The sequence below is a fragment of the Acomys minous genome, assembly GCF_964271855.1.
Source record: "Acomys minous genome assembly, chromosome: 6".
Lineage (NCBI taxonomy): Eukaryota > Metazoa > Chordata > Mammalia > Rodentia > Muridae > Acomys > Acomys minous.
In genome coordinates, this window is record NC_140487.1 from 116,760,215 (window position 1) to 116,780,150 (window position 19,936).

At 52.8% G+C, this 19,936-nt stretch overlaps 1 protein-coding gene across 5 annotated transcripts in view; it reads right to left on the minus strand.

Annotated features, from left to right (window-relative positions):
- IGSF21 (immunoglobin superfamily member 21) overlaps nt 1-19,936 on the minus strand; it is a 375,328-nt gene that overhangs the window by 67,049 nt on the left and 288,343 nt on the right. For all 5 annotated transcript variants that reach the window (XM_084787969.1, XM_084787966.1, XM_084787970.1 and 2 more), the window contains exon 3: nt 8,616-8,737. In XM_084787969.1, coding sequence (XP_084644095.1) covers nt 8,616-8,737 — 122 coding nt within the window. The remainder of the gene's footprint in view (nt 1-8,615; nt 8,738-19,936) is intronic.

Genomic DNA, 19,936 nt, shown 5'->3' on the forward strand with positions numbered 1-19,936 from the left:
CACACACACACACACACACACACACACACACACACACAGCCCACTCCAGCCACTGGCCCCTAGGTGCAGAATGCCAACAGAGCTCAGTCATCTTTCCCTCTTCACTGTTACCAGTACAGATCTGGCAATGTCCACTCCAGCGACAGGGCCTCCCCACTTCCCTGCTCTTCTGTCTCCCAGTGCCCACAGTTAGCTTTTCTGAAGTGATGAGTAATGAGGCAAATGGTACTCGGCAGGACTCAGGGTTCACACTAACAGCCCGGTGCTGGCTAGAGCTCCTGAAAACTTGGGGGCAATGCTGTCCCGGGGAGGTCTCTGGTTAGAGGTGTACCACTACCCAGATGAGAAACGGGGATGCCCGTCAGCCTCTATCCGTCAGCTAGGGACAGGCTGCGGGGGAGCTAAGTCACCTTGACCTCAGATGAGTCGGAGCCATGTGATGGGGGGCCTGAGGGCTGTATCACACAGTGAATGTTGGGTTTAATCAGAAAGTGCAAGGCAAAGACAGGCTGATTGCTGAAGAGCGGTAGCTACCAGCTCATTAGCCTAACAACCCTTCACCAAACTGCTGAGGATCTAGAGACAGTGGTGGGCAGAGGGTGACTGCCCACCCTTAGAAACCAGGCCTGTCTTTGGAGATGGGGGTGGGTAGCCCAAGCAAAACCCCTGCTTGTAATACCCCAGTGGTTCACCAGAGGGCAGCAGACAGCTTTGTAGCGTGTTCTACCCCAATGTCCTCTCTATGACTTGGGGGAAAGTCGAAAGGTGGAGGTGTTCTGGGGCAGGTAAGTGGGCAAGGCTGTCTAATGGCAGCTGTGGGCTCAGCAAGAACATCCCATTTCCCTGCCTCAAAATGTCTCTACTCTCACAAGATACACCAAAGAAGCACCCCTGGCCACGCCACCCTACCAACCATGGAAACTGAGGCAGGGCTGTACAGCCAGCAAGCCATAGAGGGGTTCCAAGCCAGAGGTGAAAGGGGCTGCACATGCAAGTGTGCACCCAACTGCATGTATGTGTCTGTGTCTGTGCATGCACACGTGCACATATATGTGAGCGTGAATGTGTGTGCTCAGGATAAAGACAGAAACACTGGCAAACATTGGGGTCCCCGGGTCAAGGAGAAATAAAGAACTTTAGAAAAATCTATGAAGGTCAATGTTAGGGAAGGAACGGCAAGTGTCCACTTTGGGGGAATGGGTGGAGTGAGGGAAGGAAGGGGGTAATATTGAACCTGTTGGGGTGCCAAAGAACAGCCTAAACTATGAAGGAGACAGACACTGCTCTGCAGGGCTGCCAGTGACCCAGGTGAGTGGAGAGGCCAGGAGATGGTTGCAATTTGCTTAGGAAGATGAAGGAGACAGAAGGATGGATCACGCCTGTAGGAGAGGAGCAGGAAAAGCTCGCTGCACCACGTGGATGTCTGAGCTGGGCCAGGAGCGCTACAGGGTAAAAAGGCAGGGAGGGCAGGCAACTCCCTGAGGACACACAGGCCAGCACTCTGGGCAGGAACGGGAGAGAAGGCAGCAAGGGAAGAAGCAGATGGGGCCCAAGAGGGGACAGCTCTGTGGGGACAGGATAGCACAGCCAAAGGATTTCTCTTGCAGGTCAATAGACCTGAATCTTCCAGCCGGGGCAGCAGGTTGACACTGGAAACAGAGTGCCTCTTTCAGAGCTGGGATTGGGGTTGGTTTGTTTTCTGTGACCAGAGCACACAGCAACTCCGTGTGTGTGTGTGTGTGTGTGTGTGTGTGTGTGTGTGTGTGTGTGTGTGTGTGTGCGCGCGCGTGCGTGCGCGCACATGCACACATACGCCTGACTGCAGTGCCCATGAGGTTCAGAGAAGGACATCAGGTTCCCTGGAGCTGGAGTCACAGGTGGTCGTGGGCTGCCTGATGGAGATGCTGGAAACAAAACTCTGGTCCTCTGGATGATCAGGCGGTGTTAAAAGCCCCTGAGCCACCTACCCCACATCCGTGGATCTTCTAGCACCAGGCTGCAAATGGGAGCCTGTGGATGGTGTGTGCTGGTGGGCTCTCTAAGGCTCACTGCCAACATCAGTTTAAAACTCAGATTCCTGCTTCCCTGCCTTAACTGCAGGCTCCAATCAAATTCTGCTCTGGTAGGTTTCAGGAGTTGACATTTTAAAGCAACTTCTAAGCAGACCAATGGGCAGATGGTTACTGTCCTGGCCCTAGTGTCCAGCTCTGTCTCAGGGAGAAAGGTAAATCACTGAAAGCTCCCCTAGTGGCCAGAAGGAGAACTGCATGTCCCTCCAATCAACTCCTTGGCCTTGCCATAGGGACTGGCAGGGCTCCCACTGTAGTTGAAAGCTGGGCTTACAAAGCCCAGGGGCTGAATAAAGGCTGGAGGTGTCTTGCTTGTGATTAAAATATACATCAGCTATAATTACTGGAATGCTGGAAGGGGCCCAAGGTTGTTCTCACCCAATCATTCTTATTCCGTGATCTGGTCTGGGAGAGAAGCACAGGTCTGTGCTGGGCCTGTAACTGGGTGTGCAGGATCTGGGGTGGTCATCTCCAGAGGGACAGAGCCTGAGCTTGTCCTATTGCCCAGCAAGCTCTCCACACAGTGGGTGCTCAATGCGTGCTCACAGAGAGTGACGTCAATGAGTGAACGAGTGGACACCTGGCAGGCAAAGAGTTCCCATTTCATAAATTTTGGGGGAACCAGATGCATGGCTTGTGATAACAACCAGAGGACAAAGGGACCAAGAATTCAGGCTTCTGAATTATGAAGGCTGGGATGGCTTTTTTTTTTTTTTGGTACCTACAACAAGACAAGCTTTTGAGCTGTACACTAACATATGCCATAAGGGAAAGACATGTAAGATCTCAAAGGGCCAACCGGGCGTGGTGGCACACGCCTTTAATCCCAGCACTCAGGAGGCAGAGGCAGGCAGATCGCTGTGAGTTCGAGGCCAGCCTGGTCTACAAAACGAGTCCAGAAGAGCCAAGGCTAACACAGAGAGACCCTGTTTCGAAAAACAAAAAGCAAAAACCAACCAAACAAAAAAAAATGCCTGGCTCTTCGGACTGAACTGTTAATGTGTCTGTTTAAAAGCCAGAAGTGCATTTTCATTAGAGCAGAATCCAAAGGCTTCTCTAAAGACCATTGTCTGTCTACTCGGAGTGGCCTTGTCCCTCTCCAGGCACCTTCACACTTCCTCTGAACACACTGTCTCTTCCACTCAGAGCTTCTACCACCCCATATCTTTGTCTCAAAGCCACTTTTGATTCTTGATCCACTTTCAATGCCACCGTCACCACCATCTCCTCAGCGCCGCCGGCTGAGTCATCCTGGCATGTGTCTCAGCAACACTTTAGAACTCCATCGCTTGAACGGGTTAGCTGTATCTCTGTGTCAGCGCCGTTTTCCCTCTTTTCCAGCCCCCACTACATATTGTGTTTCCTCTAAATGTCAAGCAGACTCTGGGGTGCTGAGATGGGGAGGATGCACTGATCTCTGGGGGGCAGGGGTGGACCTTGCTATCTGGCGAAAGCGCGGGGTGGGGGAAGGTCTCAAGCCCCACGGTGGTCAGGACTGCTCGGGACTGCATGGTAGCCAACCTCTTCTGTATACCACGGCTCTGTCTCCTGGGAGAACGTACTCCAGGCCCAAAACATGTCAGAGCCAATCGGGGACAGTCACTTCCTTAGTGTCTACCTGACAATGCCCACCCTCCCCCTCGCCCATCCCCCCAAGTCTCCCCCCACCCCGCCCTTCCCCATCATGATTTGGCAGGGTAACCCTGTATTCTCAGTTTTCCACAGAGCCCCATGCTGTGCTCAAAACCACTTGGGAGGGTGAGATGACAGTTCTCAAGTGTTTGTGACACTTGGGGATCAGGTCCCCAGCCTAGTCCGTGGATCACTTTGTCTTCCTTCCCAGTACCTAGTAACCAGTATGAACTTTCAAAGGAAGTCATGGTGGGACACTGACCTGGTGGCTTCCAGGATGCTGAGGTATTTGCTACTTACTTTGCTGTTTCCAATGCCCTGGCCCTGCTCGGGCCCAGGCAGCCTTTTTCACCTCAGGGCTTTTGTGCTTTCTCTGCCGGCTGTGTGGAATGAGCCCTGCTTTTCTGCCCCACCCCTCGTGCAGGACAGTTTATACTCTAGCTCTCTGCTTGGACGTCATCTGTGACTGCAGCACCCCCTAACCCCACCCCTACCCCGTTCCCAGAGACCCACCCATGATCAGGAGTCTTATTTGCATGATCCCTATTTGCATGCCCCTTATTTACATGGCCTCGATTTGCACGGCAATCTTGGCAGAGATTGCGCGATGGAAGTTGCTCGAATAACCGGCTCAAACTAAGCCTTGCCAAACTGTGCACCGGCCAGATCTGGCCTCTCCTCCTTGTCGTGGTGTGTCAGGAAACTGCACAAGAGAAACTCACCCTAAACATTAAAACACTTCTCCCAGGGGCTGCTGAGACGGCTCAGGGGAAAAGGCAGCTACTGCCCAAGTGTGAAGATTGGAGACTGTTTCTAGGACCAGATTTGTTGGCTGCTTTGGTGAAGCTGGTCAGCTTTCTGGTCAGTTGAGGTGGTTTCCTTCAGTGTATAATGTAGAAAATCTGGTTGGGAAGTATCAGCCTACACACACACACACACACACACACACACACACACACACACACACACACACACACACACTCAGCTTTTTATAGCCCATTGCTTTACCCTGCAAGTGGTAGTCTAGCTAAGACCCTGTCTGCTCCCTACCTGCAGGGGCACCCAGCTCACTGCCCAGACCACTCCCTACTCTTTTCCAAGGAGCGAATCCTCCACTTCCCACCAGTTCTTTCCCCCAACTACCCCAGTTCATCACACATTGAGTGGGTGGGACTTGAGGTGCAGTGACACTGCCCGAGGTTGCACACTTGCACCCACAGGAGACGGCCACCCTGTCACCCACCAGCTTCTGCCTATCACGCCCCACCAGCTGCAGACAAGCACGGGGAGTCCCTGGGGTTCCTTGAGGCTCCCCAGGAAATTGTTCTTTGCCTGTTCCTGGTAATATTCCTAGCCTCATTCTCACTCTGCTTTCCCAGCTGAAGAGGAAGCAAGCTCGGCAGCTGTGGGGCTGGGACTCTGCGCTGAGATGCATTAATTTGTAAATATCTTCATTTATATGTAAATGCAGAGCCCGGAGCCCCGCCGCTGGCCCTAATGGGGCCCTGAAGCCTGGCACCACAGTTCCTCCTTCACCGGCTGGCTGGGCATCAGGCAGTGATGTTCTCAACACTGTTAGATTTCGAAGGTCTCTTCTTTCACCGTCTCCTATGTATGGTGGCTCTGTTCCCTGGGGTGCCCTCTGCTCAGGTGACCCTGCTGTCTCAGAAACCCAGGAAGAGGATCAGGGATGAAAGGACCCTGGGCTACATCCTAAGACGTAGGGTCTTATTTTGGGTCTTATTTTGAACCACTGTGAAACAAAGGCGGCGCTGTGGTATAGGTGTAGGAAGAGGTGGTTTGGGGGGGTCTGATCAAGCTCATGCCATTCCAATGGAAGACCGTTACTCAGGTCACCCCTTGATTTTACTGAACTTTGACCCCTTCTGTAAAATAAAAATCCAAAAAAGGGGGTGTGAATAAATGTTACCTCTTCAAGTTTAAGGATGTATTGGTGAAGATGGTAAGGAGCAGAAGAGAAAGTGTGTACACAGGGGCTTTTGGCAGGGGTGGGGGGGGGCCGGTACAAGATGGGGTTTTACTTGTGGTGGGAACAGGGGGTTGTTTGAAGCTTAGGGTAAATATGTTTCACTCAGAACAGTGTTTGGAGACCAGGAAACTGAACCCTGGGTCGCCTGCTCACCAAATGGAGCAACTAGGATTTGACTTGGGACCACTGGGCATCAATTTCTACCAGGAAGATTAGTCTAGTCGGCCAACTAGCTCTCTGAAGGTGGGGGCTACGGGGGGGGGGCCCGGGCAACTGGTTCAAGGTCACTGGGTAGGCAGTGGCTGTGCTGAGATTTAAAGCCAGGTCTTCAGGCGCCTGCTGGCTGCTGGCTTTCAGAAAGCTGGTGAGCCAAGGGCTGGCGAGAGCGTGGCCGCAGGAGGCGGGTGTGTGTGGGGTGTGTGTGGGGGGGGGTGGGGGGAGGGGTTCCTTCTTGGCTACAGAATCAGAACTAGGGAGTCATCTGGAGGCCGTGAAGCCACACACCTGTAGCTGGGAGCAGATTGGAAATGAGAGGATTTGCTGGAGCTGGGTTACATGCCCCACCCCACCCCCCACACCACCACCCCTCCCCCACACACACTGGGTTTCAGGAAGTCGGGCCTATAAACCGAGAACTCCCCTGCGAAGGACTCTCTGCTGTTCCTAGGGTGGAGCTTATTTTCGTCTCCAAAATGCCTTTTATTACCGCTCTCAGCTTGATGGCAGCTGATTCACCCTAAGCGCCTGCTCCTTCTCTGAGGAAGGGGAAAACAGAGAGGCAACTGCCTGCCTCCTGGGAGCCCTGGGTGCTCAGGGAAAGAACAGCTGGGACTGAGGAAGAGTCTGGAGAGAGGTCATTGGAGAGCAGCCACCTTCTGGCCCTCACTTAGCAGTAGGAGGTCCCAGTCAGATTCTCACTGCAGAGGCAGGCAGCAGCACACTTTGGGGAAGAGAAAAAAAAATCTGTCCCGTTCCGCAATTTTACTCTCTTGCAAACTGACCCGCCCAACCACAAAGGCGTGTCTCCAGGGCCTTCTGGTCTGTTCTTTTTGCAAATTCAAGTCATGCATTGATTTGTGACCAGACCCTGGCAGAGACTGGAAACTAAGAGTAGGGGTTGGGGTAGGCGAGAGTCCCAGTGATGCCGCGCAAGGCTGGTCCACCCCAGGTCTCAGAGTCTAAAGACTGCATGACAATCAGACACTCGCTGGGATGTCCCAGCTGCCCCATCAACCCAGGTGGAACCATACAAGGTGTCACACAGGCTGTCACCTGTTGTTCCCAGCATGGGTTCTGTAGTAACACCTGCCTTCTGAGAGCATCAGGGAAAGCAACTACCACACGGTATGAAAGAGCTTGCTCGCTCGCTCTCTCTCTCCCTCTCTCTCTCTCTCTCTCTCTCTCTCTCTCTGTGTGTGTGTGTGTGTGTGTGTGTGTGTGTGTACCCAGCACCACTGTGAAGCTACCTCATAGAGGCCATAGGATCCCCTGGCTGGAGTAGGGTGGGGACTGAGGAAGCCTCAGCCATCTAGCCCAGGGAAATCTATTCTGCTAACATGCTCGTCCTGCCCAAGTTGGGGCTCTGAGGGCTGAAGAGGAGTTTACCAGGTGGCCAAAAGTGGGAAAGGTCCTCTGGGAGGAGAGACTAACTTGTATAGAGGGTAAGAGGAATAAGTTACCACGGGGGGGCGGGGGGGGAGGCTCGGGGGATGTGTAGTTCTGTGTGTACCCACATATGTAGGGTGTAGGAGGTGCCGGCATGAGGCTGGATTATCTTGACTGTGTGGCCTTTGCTCATCCTGCTGCTTCTGACCTGAGAGTCCAGGTGACCCTGCATTTGGGGCCTTTGGGACCTTAGAGCTCTTGGGGGACAATGGAGTGTGTTATTGTTTTTTAAATTATCTGTATGATCTGTAGACCTGGCTAGCAATCAATTAAGGCACAGACACTTTGTTATATTTTAAAATAGCCTTAGTTAACCTGGGACAGGGCAGATATCAATCCTCTAAACTACCTCCCATAGTGGGACAGGCCTCAATCCCATGCCATCTGCTTCCAATAACTTCTATCAAGTTAGCTCCCATCCATAATCCCAAATATTCGCTAATGTTCTTCATCTGGGCTGGATTCTCCATCCACGACGGCCATCTGCTTTTTCTCTATCTAACCCATGGGCCTTCCTCTCTCCTTTCTCCTCATGGTGGTCCTTCTTCTTCCCAGAATTCCTCTCTCTCCTAACCCCACCTATCTCCTCTGCCCTGCCCAGGTGGGATGGCTTTTTATTAAACAAAAGGGTGGGTCAGACAACAAGCAGTAATTAGCATCAAAATCCTTCAGATTATCACACACACACACACACACACACACACACACACACACACACACACACACATCCCCAACAGAGTGTCTTTCCAGGCTCAGCAGAGCTGGTTCACCTCTCAGCTGGCATTCTGGGCTGTGACTTTAGGCACAGCAGCCTACCCTCTCTGGATCTCAGCGTCCTCACCTGAAAATAGGCTTCGTGAAACCTTCTTGCAGGATTATAATTCCTGTCTCTTCGCTCCTCCACTTCTGCAGAAAGCCCCCAGCTCATGGAGGGGAAATGCATCCCTTAACCCTAACCCTAACCCTAACCCTAACCCTCCTTACGCTGCAACCCTTTAATACAGCTCCTCAGTGGTGGTGACCCTCGACCACAAAATCATTTGGTTGCTACTTCAACACTGTAATTCTGCTACTGTTGTAAACTGTAACGTAAAACATCTGCTATGCAGGATAGCTGATGTGTGACCCTTGTGAAAGGGTCGTGGCCCTACAAGTTGGGAACCGCTGTCTGTGTTCAAGAGAATCTAGGGCCCCCCCCCCACAAGCACATCCCCAGGCCCCGCCCCTCCCTGCTCAACCATCCTCCGCAGCAGCCTTACCTCACAGTGGACTGGTACACAAGGTCCTCTCTCTTGCGGTAATTTTCCATGTGTGAGTAGTTGGTGGAGAACATAGCGTCAAAGGTGAAGATCTTCTGCTTGATGGTGCCACCATCTGTCACCTACCACAGAACAGAGGAGCCACAGGTGAGTGGCCCGACCGGCCCTGGCCACCGCTTTCCTCAGGAGCTGCCATTGGTCTGTCCCTGCCCTCGCCCCTTCCGTCCCTCCCCTCTGCTGCTCAAGATTCCCACCCGGATGCTACCCACCTTTTAGATCCACAGAGGCCACCTGGCTGATGGCCTTTGAATCTAAGCACCTGCTGACAGCTTAGGAATTTAAAAGAGAACCAGGGGCCTGTGCGCTGGCTCAGCAGGTAAAGGAGCTTGAGGCCAAAGCCTGGCAAGTTGATTCCTGGGCAGAAGGAGAGAGATCTGACTCCTTCTGGTTGCCCTCTGACCTCCCCAGGCACTGAGCCTTTCATAGGCTCAAGATTGCCAGCTTGGGAGCAGGGAGCATCTGGACTTTCAATTCTGGCATGGAAGGGGGGGGCCCTCTGAGGTCCTGCAGGCATGAGGGGGCAGAGCTAGCAGCCCCATGCGGGTCTTTCCATGCTCCAGGAGATGCTAATGCTAGCATGGCTTGGAAAATTGCGGATAGGACCAGAATGGGCTTGGCAGAGTGAGCTATGGAATCAGGGCCTGGGCCAGAGCCTTAGTCAGTAGCGAGAAAGGGAGGGGTCCCACTAGCTAGTTAAGAGGAGGGAGACAGAGGGTCATCAGCGCGTGCAAAAACTCATGGTAAGATAAATAAGCTATATTGCAACTTTTTCTGCCTTTTAGTGTACTCATTATTATTATTATTGTGTGCATGCGCATGATGTGCGGGGTGTGAGGTGACTGTAGGGGTCAGAGGACAACTTTGTGAAACCATTTATCTCCTTCCACCTTGGGGGCTCCGGAGATCAGCCTCAAGTCACCAGGCTTGAGCAAGAAGCGCTTTTATGGATTGAGCCATCTCACCAGTCCAAGATACCATAGCCATTTCTGATAAGTCCTGGGTGGCAGGGGTTAGGCCCAGAATGATATGGGAACCCAGAGGAGGGGAAAGCCCACTTTTGATGGGGGAGGCTCCCACAAGGGAGCTTCTTGGGCAGGAAGGGTAAGAGTCAGCCCAGAAGAGCAGGGCTGTCCAGGCAGAGAGATGGTGGGAGCCAAGGCCAGAAGCCAGGAGGCACCAGCTCAGCTGCCTCTGTGAAAGTGACACTGTTTGGAATGCCTGGAGCAAGAGGGAGAGGACCCTGGGGATTCTGACAGGAGAAATGTCACCACTGAGGACCCAAGGACAAAGTCATGCCCTTCCCCCACAGGCACCATCACCAGGGTTGGGGGGATTGGGGGGTTGGGGGGGTCAGATTTAGATTCTGCTTGTAAACTCCTCTGGTCTTCCAGAAAAAAGTCCAGAGAGGTGGCAAAAACCAGAGGCGGAGACCCAGTAATGGGCAGAAGGGGTCAGGCAGCATGGGACACTTGCTTTTGTTTTTCTGTAGGCATCCCCATGGGACAGAGGAAGGCCACAGGTCTCCATTACAACTGAGTGCGTGAGGAGGCTAGGGAGGGAGGGGGCTTTCGGAGGTAGCAGCAAAGACAGGGTCCTGCTGTTCATAGCTGATGAAGAGCCAGACCCAAGTGGCGGGGGCTCCCCAGCAACACCGCCCGACGCGCACGCCCGGTCTCCACTGCCTCCCGCTAATGAAAGCGTTACTCCACAAAGCAGCAAGGTATGTGTTGTCACTGTTTCAATTATTTATCTGTTTACTCGGCTACAGTTTTCCGCTTGTCTCAGCAACTCTATTATAGACCGCGAGCTTGCAGCCTCTCGCCGCTCAGCTGGGCTCCACGCTAACAGCCTGCGACGGGCGGCCTCATGCCTGGACCTGGAGAAGTGGAATTAACTCCCTGCGGCTCCTTGGGTAGGAGCTGGGGAGGGGGGAGGGGCGTGCTGCCAGGGAGGTGGTCAGGGATGGGGAGGTACTGAGAGTGGCTTCCCCGGGCATCTGTCCCCTAACTGGGAGGACTGGCCTCTCTGAGCTCATCTGCACCCAGGCTGACTTAGACTCCATCTGTGTGGTTTAGAAAATACATTTGGTGCCAGCTTCTATCGGGGTACCAACTGTGTGTCACCCACTGGCCACAGCTGTTACCTGCCCCGTAGACTGGGAGCAACCAAAAATAAAGGGCACCTCTGGGAGTTACCAGTGCTAGATGGAAAGATGCTAACACATTCATGGATTTTTTTTTAAAGTAATTCTGAGTGGGATCTTCAGTAGGACTTCCTTTGCCTGGTTTCCCCTCAGCCCTCACCAAACCCATTAATTTCCCTTTGAGGCTGGCTGTTTGTCCCTATCTGTGTAGCCTGACTTCTCACCTCACCTGCTCTGCTAAAGGACCTGGGTCCCAGAGTAGGACGGCAGCATAGAGGAAGAGAGCTGTGATGTGTGAGACAAGGCAGCTGGCACGTGGCTCCATGCTGGCACTTGCCCAGGAAGGACACCCCTTTGGGACACCCACAGCATGCTTCTGAGGCTGACTTCTTAACCCAGTGCATGCCCTGCAGCGGATAGGCTGGGGCAGGGTCTGGGTGTGTGTGTGTGTGTGTGTGTGTGTGTGGAAGGGGCTGGGTGGCTTAAGGGATTTCAAATCAGAACAACTGTACAACCATGGCTCTACCTGGGGTGGGTCCACTGCTCCCCCCTTCCCAACCCTTCAAGGATGTTTTAGCCCCTTAGATACACCGAGGTGTTTTTCTACCAGGGCCCTCAACTGGAAGACAATTTTACTTATTTATTTTGTTATTCCATGTGTATGAATGTTTTGTCTGTCTGTATGTCTGCACACTATATGCATGCAGTGCCTGTGGAGGCCAGAAGAGGGCACTAGATCCCCACCCCCACCCCCAGAACTGAAGTTACAGATGGTTGTGAGCTGCTGTGTGAGTGCTGGGAATGGAATCCAAGTCCTCTGCAAGAATAGCAAATGATCTTAATTGCTGTGCTACCTTTTTAGCGCCCCACCCCCACCCCACCCCCCGAGGCAATTCTGATCCCCTTCTTGCCAGAGGACATGGCATATTCTGGGGATATGAGGTTGTCACCATGCAGGTCCTGGCATATAACTGATCCTTTGGATGAAGAGGACCCCCTGAGACATGGGGGTAGCATAGTAAAAAAAAAGCTGGGTGTGGTAGCCCACATGTGTAATGCCCAGCACTGAGGGGGTGGGGACACGAGGATGGGGGTGACTCTCTGGTCATTGAGTCTAGCCTAAGCGTCAAGCACCAGTTTAAAACCAACATGAATGGCACTTGAGGGACTTCTCGACACAAGGTTGGCCTTTGGCCTCCATGTGCACATCCACACACGCCTGCACACACCCACACCTGCACACATGACCACGTGCACACAAGCATGTACATGAATACACATGCACACACATGGACATGTATACCTATATGTGTGTGCATGTATACCTGCACATGCACATATGTGTGGAAGTTGGGAAACCTTCCGTCTCTCATCTGTGTGCCCCATGCCCCGGTGCCCTGGGAAGACAGGTCAATAGGTGATAACAAGCCACGTTGCAGCTGAAAACACAGCTGAGACCCTCCACTGGCACCCCCAGCACTCCATGACCATCCTGCCAGGCTGGCAAGGTGGCCTCACCTTGCAGAGCAGCTGCAGCAGCGTGAGAAAGGCAGTAAGTTCCCAGCAGCCCCCTGGCTCCAGCCTCGCTTGCCTTCAGGTACAGCTTTTTATCTCCTTCTAAAACTCGCAACCCTCATCGCCCCAATCTCAAATTTCACTCCATTTTTTTTTTATTACACAACGGAAGGGGGAAAAAATCTGTCAGTAAAACTGTCTCCTCAAATTTATTCGCCGGGACTGAGGGTTTTATGACTGGGAAAATACACTCGCCCCCGCACGTACACACACCCCCATACCCTAGATAAAGCAAGGAAGAATTACCTGGGCTATAAATCCCTGGTGCAGGCCAAGGCGCAGGAGAGCCTCAAGGACGAGCCTGCTTTTCTTTGGTTTTATTTACATTTTTTCTTCTTCTTCTTCTTCTTCTTTTTTTTTTTTTTTGAAGCAGTCTCTGGCTGTGCTGAAACTCACCACAAAAAATCCAGCCTGGCCTTCAACTTGTGAGTGTATGCTGTGGCTCTACATATTGAACCCTGGGATTCCAAGTACCTAGTTCCTTAGTTCATAGTCACAGCTTTTCCTCTGGGGCAGCATGCACGCCTGTCCTCCTCCTCTGCCCCCCCCCCCTTTTTTTAAATCTTGGCTGTTTGCTGAAGAAAAAGGACCAGATGTTTGGACCACTGCCTGCACTCTGATGTTCCCATTGGTCAGAAGTTCTGAGGCAAGGCTGGGCCATAAGCTCTGGGTAGGCAAGGGTGGTAAGTGTATGAGACACAGGCATAGTTTCCATCCTCAGGCAAGAGGAAGGCAGGGGCCGTGGCACACCGACAGTTCCTTATGTCCTGTTCAGGGTCTGGTGGGGGCAGAGCTCAGGAGACATGAGTGGAGAGGGCAAGTCTGCAGTGGCAGGCAGGATGCTCTGGGAGGTGCAGAGTTCTCTGGGATGGGGGAGGTGACCAGAAAAGCCTTCTTGGAGAAGGTGTGTAGGTTCAGCTAGACTGGACTGAGAAGCTTTGGGAAGGCTAGAGAGGGGCACCCTTCTGGGTGTGTCTGTGAGGCTCATAGTCAGAAATTCCTAGAGGATTAACCAAAGAGAAAGGTGGTGCCAGACCATACCTGGGTCTCCTTCTTTTTCCCTCCCTTAGCCGGGCGTGGTGGCGCACGCCTTTAATCCCAGTACTTAGGAGGCAGAGGCAGGCGGATCGCTGTGAGTTCGAGGCCAGCCTGGTCTACAAAGTGAGTCTAGGACAACCAAAGCTACATAGAGAAACCCTGTCTTGGGAAAAACAAAAACAAAACAAAACAAAACAAAAAACTCTTTCTCCCTCCCTTCTTCCCACCTTTTCTTCATCCCTCCCTCCTTCCCTCCCCCCCTTCTCTCCTTGAAGGACTTTGCTCTGTCTCTATCCCCTTCTGACCACCTCTGACCCTAAGGCTCCAAAACCATGAGCTGAACCAATCCTTCCTTCCTTGAAACTGAAGTTTCCTCAGGCATTTTGTCACAGTAACAGACAGCTGAGTCTGAGGGGACAGCAAGCCTGAGCCTCTCCCCACCCTGTCACATGTGTGATGTCTGTCACTAGCTCTGGACTCTTGAATAGTAGGCTTACCTCTCAGATCTCTTTTTTCCACCTGGAGCCCGGGGATGGGGCCCCTGTGGACTTACAATTCATCCTTGTGGGGACTTAGGAGGAAGCATCTTACAGGGTGTCTAGTCCTCCCCCCCTGCCCTCTTGGCTGGTACTAGACACCACAGGCTCCTATGAAAGCCTGAGGTTCCAGAATCTTGGAAGTAAGCAGTGGCACAGCCCAAGGAAGGGACCAGAAAGCCCATGGTGGGAGGGTGGAGGGAGGGTCGGGGAAGGATGCAGGACATAGATCTGACTCTCAACCCTCAGAAGAGCCAAGCAGCCAAGGATGCTCTGAGTAGAACTTGGAGGGGTTCTCTGAGACACCCCCATGATGCCATGGTGCAGGAGCTATGGGGAGACAGACAGACAGACAGACAGGCATGAGACTAGCAAGTTACTGAGTCATGTTGCCAAGCCCCACCCAAGGACCAGGGCGTGCGGCTTCTTCCTTCCCCAAGGAAGATTCTAGATTCTCCCACTGTACATTTTCAGACTTGGTTACTTTTCTTGCTGCTGTGATAGCATTATCTGAGAAGCTCCATAAGGAAGGAAGGAAGGGTTTATTTTTCCTCACAGCCCATCATGGTGGGAAGGCATGGAGGCAGGAGCTGGAGGCGGCTGGTCACATCACATCTGCAGTCAGGAAGCAGAGAGAGATGGATGCTGGGGCTCAGTTCACTGTCTCCTTCCTATTCAGCATGGGACTCCAGCCTATGGGATGGTACCACCCACTTTGAAGATGAGCTTCTTGCCTCAGTTAACCTCTTCTAGAAATTCTCTTGCAGACATGCCCATGTATGGGGCTCCGTGATGATTCTAAATACAGTTATACTGACAGTCAATGACGATTAACCCTCACACATGGGTAACTGAAATTACAGAGAGTAATGTCCTATGTAGGGGACTAACCATGGCCAGCACACGTTGAGTTCTTACTGTGTGCTCAGCATTGCTTGCAAATACAGACTCACACATACGAAAACATGCTCAGTATGTGTTAGTGACAATCATATTCCAAGGAGCCACATTGTTGTGTGGCCAGGTTGGGCAGCTAGCACACAGTAGGTGCTTTGGGCAGTCCAGTACACAGTAGGTGCTTTTTTTTTTTTTTAAAAAAAGGGGGTTCCTGCCCTGTCAACCTTTCTGCTATGAGTTCCCCCAAGTTATTAGCTCTCTGTACTATATACTAATCTAGGCCTCAATTTCCCTAAATGTTCCATGAAGAAAACAAGGTCTGGTAGCCTCTGAAGACTCTGTCTACGTGCATGGCCTCAGTGGTGTGGCTCTAGGCAGCCATCCTAGCTGACCACAGTTTGTCCCATCCCTCTACCCTGCCATCAGTGCCAGTCCCCCGTCCCCACCTCCGGCAACCCTGGCTGGGGCCAGGCCAGATGGATTTACAAGTGGACTCCTAGAAGCAAGGCCAATGGATGCAGTCCAGCCAGCACAGGAGGGGCCACTGGTCAGCCAGCCATGTTTTAATTTGAAAAAACAAATAAGTCTTCAACCTCAGCCTTCCCACCAATACCCCTAGACGCCACCTTCCATAAAAGGGAAAAAAAAAAAAACCTAAGAAGAAAAAAGGGCGGGGGATCACCTCCTCCTCCCCCCAGCCTTTCTCTTTGTGTTCCACAAAACCAATTACAGGTTGGAAATAGCTGTAATAAACTTGATATCCCACTTACGGGCCAATCCCGCTGCGGCCAGGAAGTGTAATAGTGGCGGAGAGTGGAAACTGCGGGTTTGTGGAGCTGTTTAAATTGCCTGCCTACATTACTCCAACTCCTCTCCAGCGGGGAAGGAATTCGCTCTCCTGGAAATGGAGCAGCTGAGGTCTCCGTGTCCTGGGCGGCGCAAGGGAGTGTTTGCAAGGCAGACTTTAATGAACTGATTAGAGGTGGAGGGATGGCTAGCCCCTGGGAGCTTACATCAGCCAGGCACAGGTTCAAGTCCCCAGCAAGGCCACTCACACTCCCTGCCAGCGAATGAGAGCGAGGCTGGCCTTCCAGTACTACAGCAGATGAAAAGAACATCCATTATGTAATGCAAGTGACTGAATGCAGGACCGAACTATATCGGGGGGGGGGGGTGGCTCTGAGCCTCAGTGGGTAGAGTGTCAGCCGAGCGTGAGCATGCATAAAGCTCCAGGCTGCACACCTCTAATCCCAGCACTTGGGTGGTGGAGGCAGGAGGATAAGTTCAAGGTCGTCCTCAGTACGGTGAGTTGCAGGTAAGCTGGGGCTACCTGAGACCCTATCTTGAACGCTGTAAGAAATAAGCAGGCACTTGTAAAACATGAAGGGAAACAGCTACTGCTGCTGCCCTAGAATTTCAATTCTGATCTAGACAACGCTGTGGAAGACAATGGAAAGTGATTCTAGAAACTTCCGCAACACAACCATCACCCAGTGGCCCTTCCTCATGCTGCTAAATCCTGTCTGTCTGGCATGGGGACAAGCACACAGTAGGTCCTTAATGAACACTTATTAATTAAGTGCACAGCTCAGCAAAGCAAGGTATAGATTCTCCAGGGCCCCTGTCCTTAACTCCCTTGGTTTGATACTTAAACCAAGAGAGTTGAGTAAGGACCCAAGAAGACATCATGTGAACCAAGCTTCATCAAAGGACCACTCAGGTGAGGTTGGACCCGAGGCTACAGCCTGAGTCCCTCGTGTGCCCAAGATTAGCTATTTTCTTGTAAGGTTTGGTTTGTGCTGATGCTACGATAGCCAAGCAGATGTGTGTGGGGCCAGGGTACAGTGAAACTGGGAGAAGCCGGAGGGGGGTTGAGTTGTGTCCAACCCCAGAGGTCTCATCTTGAGACTGGTAGAAGTGAAGATCACTCTCTTCCCTGCTCCTGGGCCTGAATGTCCTGGGCACATGGGCACATGAGCACACAGCATGTGTAGTAGTCCTGCACCTCCCACCTCTGCCTCACCAGAGGAGGTTACCTAGTCACTGTGAGGTTAAACTTCCTCTCTCCTTATAAGGTCATGTCCAGCAAGCACCTGGAATTCCTCTTCATGCAAATAAGGAATTGGCCCTAGCCAATGATGCACACTCACTCCGAAAGCCTCCACCCACTCCCCAAAGGTTTAAACAGCCTCCCCCCCCAACCCCCCCCCCCCCCCGCTCCCCTAATTAAACAAGCTGCCCACTGAAGCCTGGCTCACCTCACACCTGAGGTCTCCATCACCCCTGGCCTGCTCCTGTCTCCTGCTTCCTCCCCTCAGGATCCACTGGCCACAGTCTGAGGGCTGACCTCATCAAGAAGGGTAGGTGGGTGGGTGGGTGGGTGGAGCCCAAGCTGCAGACATGGATGGTAAGGAGCTGGCTTCTTGTCTATCCAGCTCTGCAGTTCCTGATTCCACCAGTAGGGTGGCAGCATGGAGCTAGTAGTACTGTCTGTGTGTGCGCCTGGGTGTAGGGAGTATGTGGGGTGTGGCGGCGATCAGGGTGAACAGATTCTAGCATGAGAAGAATACTCACTTAGACTCTATGAAAATAAAATCACAGTCAGCGAGGGAATGTCACCTGCCCAGGCTGCCTGCCTGGCACGAGGTGAAGTGGACATTTGAACACGGGTCTGACACTGAAAATGCTATAGGAAGGCCTTGGGGAGGGGAAACGGGCCAGGGTCAGGATCAAGAAAGAGACAGGTGTTTTAGAGGAGGAGAATCTGGGCAAAGATGCTCAGGAAGAAAAGCATGGATGCAGAGGGGACATTCACTTTATGGTCCTCTGGGTTTGGGAGGGCACAGAGTGTCTGCAGGTCTTAATGCCATGGCAACCCTGGACCACTCTTCCTATAAAGCTCCTGCCCACCTGACCTCTACCTTGGAGGGGAGCTGTAGCCACAGATGCAGAGCTGAAGGAGGATGTATGATAGCCAAGGAGGAGGAGAAGAAAAAAAAAAAGCTCTTAACTTAAGGGCCACCCACCCCTCTAAGTACCGACTCCGCCTTGCTGTGTCACCTCTGTGAGCTCCCGCTCCTGGCAAGGCTGGGCTGGGATGATTGGCTTCCCTGGCGTGTGTGGGAGATCCGGTGTTGACAGAGACAGCTGGTATCATAAATTGCCTTGTCTCATCTGGTTATGGTGTGATGGCAGACAGGCACTCAGGGACAAGACTGGGAGGGGGTGGCGGCGACGAGAACGCTAGAGGAGAGCGGAGTGGCTGCCAGCTAGCTTCCTGTGTGTCCTGAGCTTGCCATGTGGGCAGGTGAGCAGACAGGTGTGATGGCTGTGCTAATGGGTGTGTGTGTGTGTGTGTGTGTGTGTGTGTGTGTGTGTGTGTGTGCGCGCGCGCAGCCAGCTTATGTGGATAAGCATATGTAAAAATAAGGAAGTCTACATCCTGGGATATGGTGAGATGTGTCTGGGATGTGGTGGTAATGGAGGTGGTGTGTGTATGTAAATGTTTGTTTTTTTTTTTTATGGGGAGTGCGGTACTCGCATGTCTGCTTGTGGCACATTGTGAGCGTGCCCCCATACAGCGGCAAACCCAGTTGTCATGTCCCCTCCTGGTTCTGTGACTCAAGGTGGAGTAACTAACGATACAGGCTGGGGTAGGGTGTGTAAATCTGACGACGGACGGATGTCAGGCTGTTTCCACAGGAGTGCAAGAGCATCAGACCGGCTGGCCCTACATCTCCCACACCTAGGCAAGACTCCCTGGGCCCTCAAAGTCCACTAGATCCCACATCACCTCCTGGGCACCTTCCTCCCCATTGCAAGGCTAGCAAGCAGGGAGCAAGAGACAGGAAAGATGCCATAGGACTGGGACGGGACCATTGCACTTCAGAGTGCAGCACCATCACCAAGGCTGCATGGGAAGTCCGAGCTGCAACAGCCATTGGGAGGCCCCGATTCACACTGCGGAGCTGAGTGGGGTAGTGTTTGCTCTCCCAGGTGAGTGTGCCATCTCTAAACCCCACATCTCCCTGCCTTGCTTTCCTCAGCTGTGAGTCATGCGTAGGAGAAGCACAGCCTGAGCATCATAGGATGCTCTGGATTCTATGTGTTGGGTAGTGTCAGGCTTCAGGGGTAGGAGGATCACAACCTGGGAGCACCAGGGGATGCTCTGGATTCCATGTGTCTCATAGTGTCAGACCTCAGATACAGTGGGAATCCCATTGTCAACTGTGGGATGTGGCTCAAGTTGGTATTATTTATTCCACTGAGTGGAGATGGGGAGCCACCGAAAGCCTTAAGCAGGGCCCAGGGATATCAAATGGACCCTAACTGTATACACAGTGGACCTCAAACTAGTGCCCAAAGCTGTGGAAAGAGACCCTTTTCTGGGTCTTCTTCATGGCTGCTAATTCGATCTTCAGATTTCAGGAGCAGTCTGGGTAGATGCTGGGCACAGTAGACTGGTTGGGTCCTATCTAGTCCCAGGATCTGTGTCACAGAGCTCTGCTGTGACATCCCTACAGCGTTCTGATACTCACCCAGTAAAAGCCCTGTGCCACCCTGCCTGAAAGCACACCTGTGTAGACACTGTCACTGTAGGACAGCTGCCTGGCTTGGGCTGATCAGTCCAACTGGTGCCATCAGGAAGGGTGCCAGTCCCTGGGGAGGGCCCTTGTTGTGACAATGCGGCTGGGCCCCCATGCTCAGTGGTGCTGCAGACAGTTGGGCCATGTCAGCAGGTCTGGCCGCCAGCAGACCCGTGGCTGTGGCCATCAGCAGCTCACGCCAGCCTGTGCACCTGCTATACCAGGGTAGCTACACTGCAGACCGTGTTGGCTGGCATCTCCCGCCCCTGTGTAATTAACACGGCATCGTAGGCAGCTCAGCGAAGCGGAGCCCGTCCGCCTGTCCATCTGCTGGCTGCTTCCGGGGACGGGTCCTTTAACACAAGCTCAGCAGCCTGCCTGCTAGGGAGGAAAGAGTCCTGAAGTGATGATGGCTGAGGATCTCAGCCCCATCTCTGTACAGCCACTGGCAGGGCATGCTGGGAATTTTACATTCCATCTCTTAGC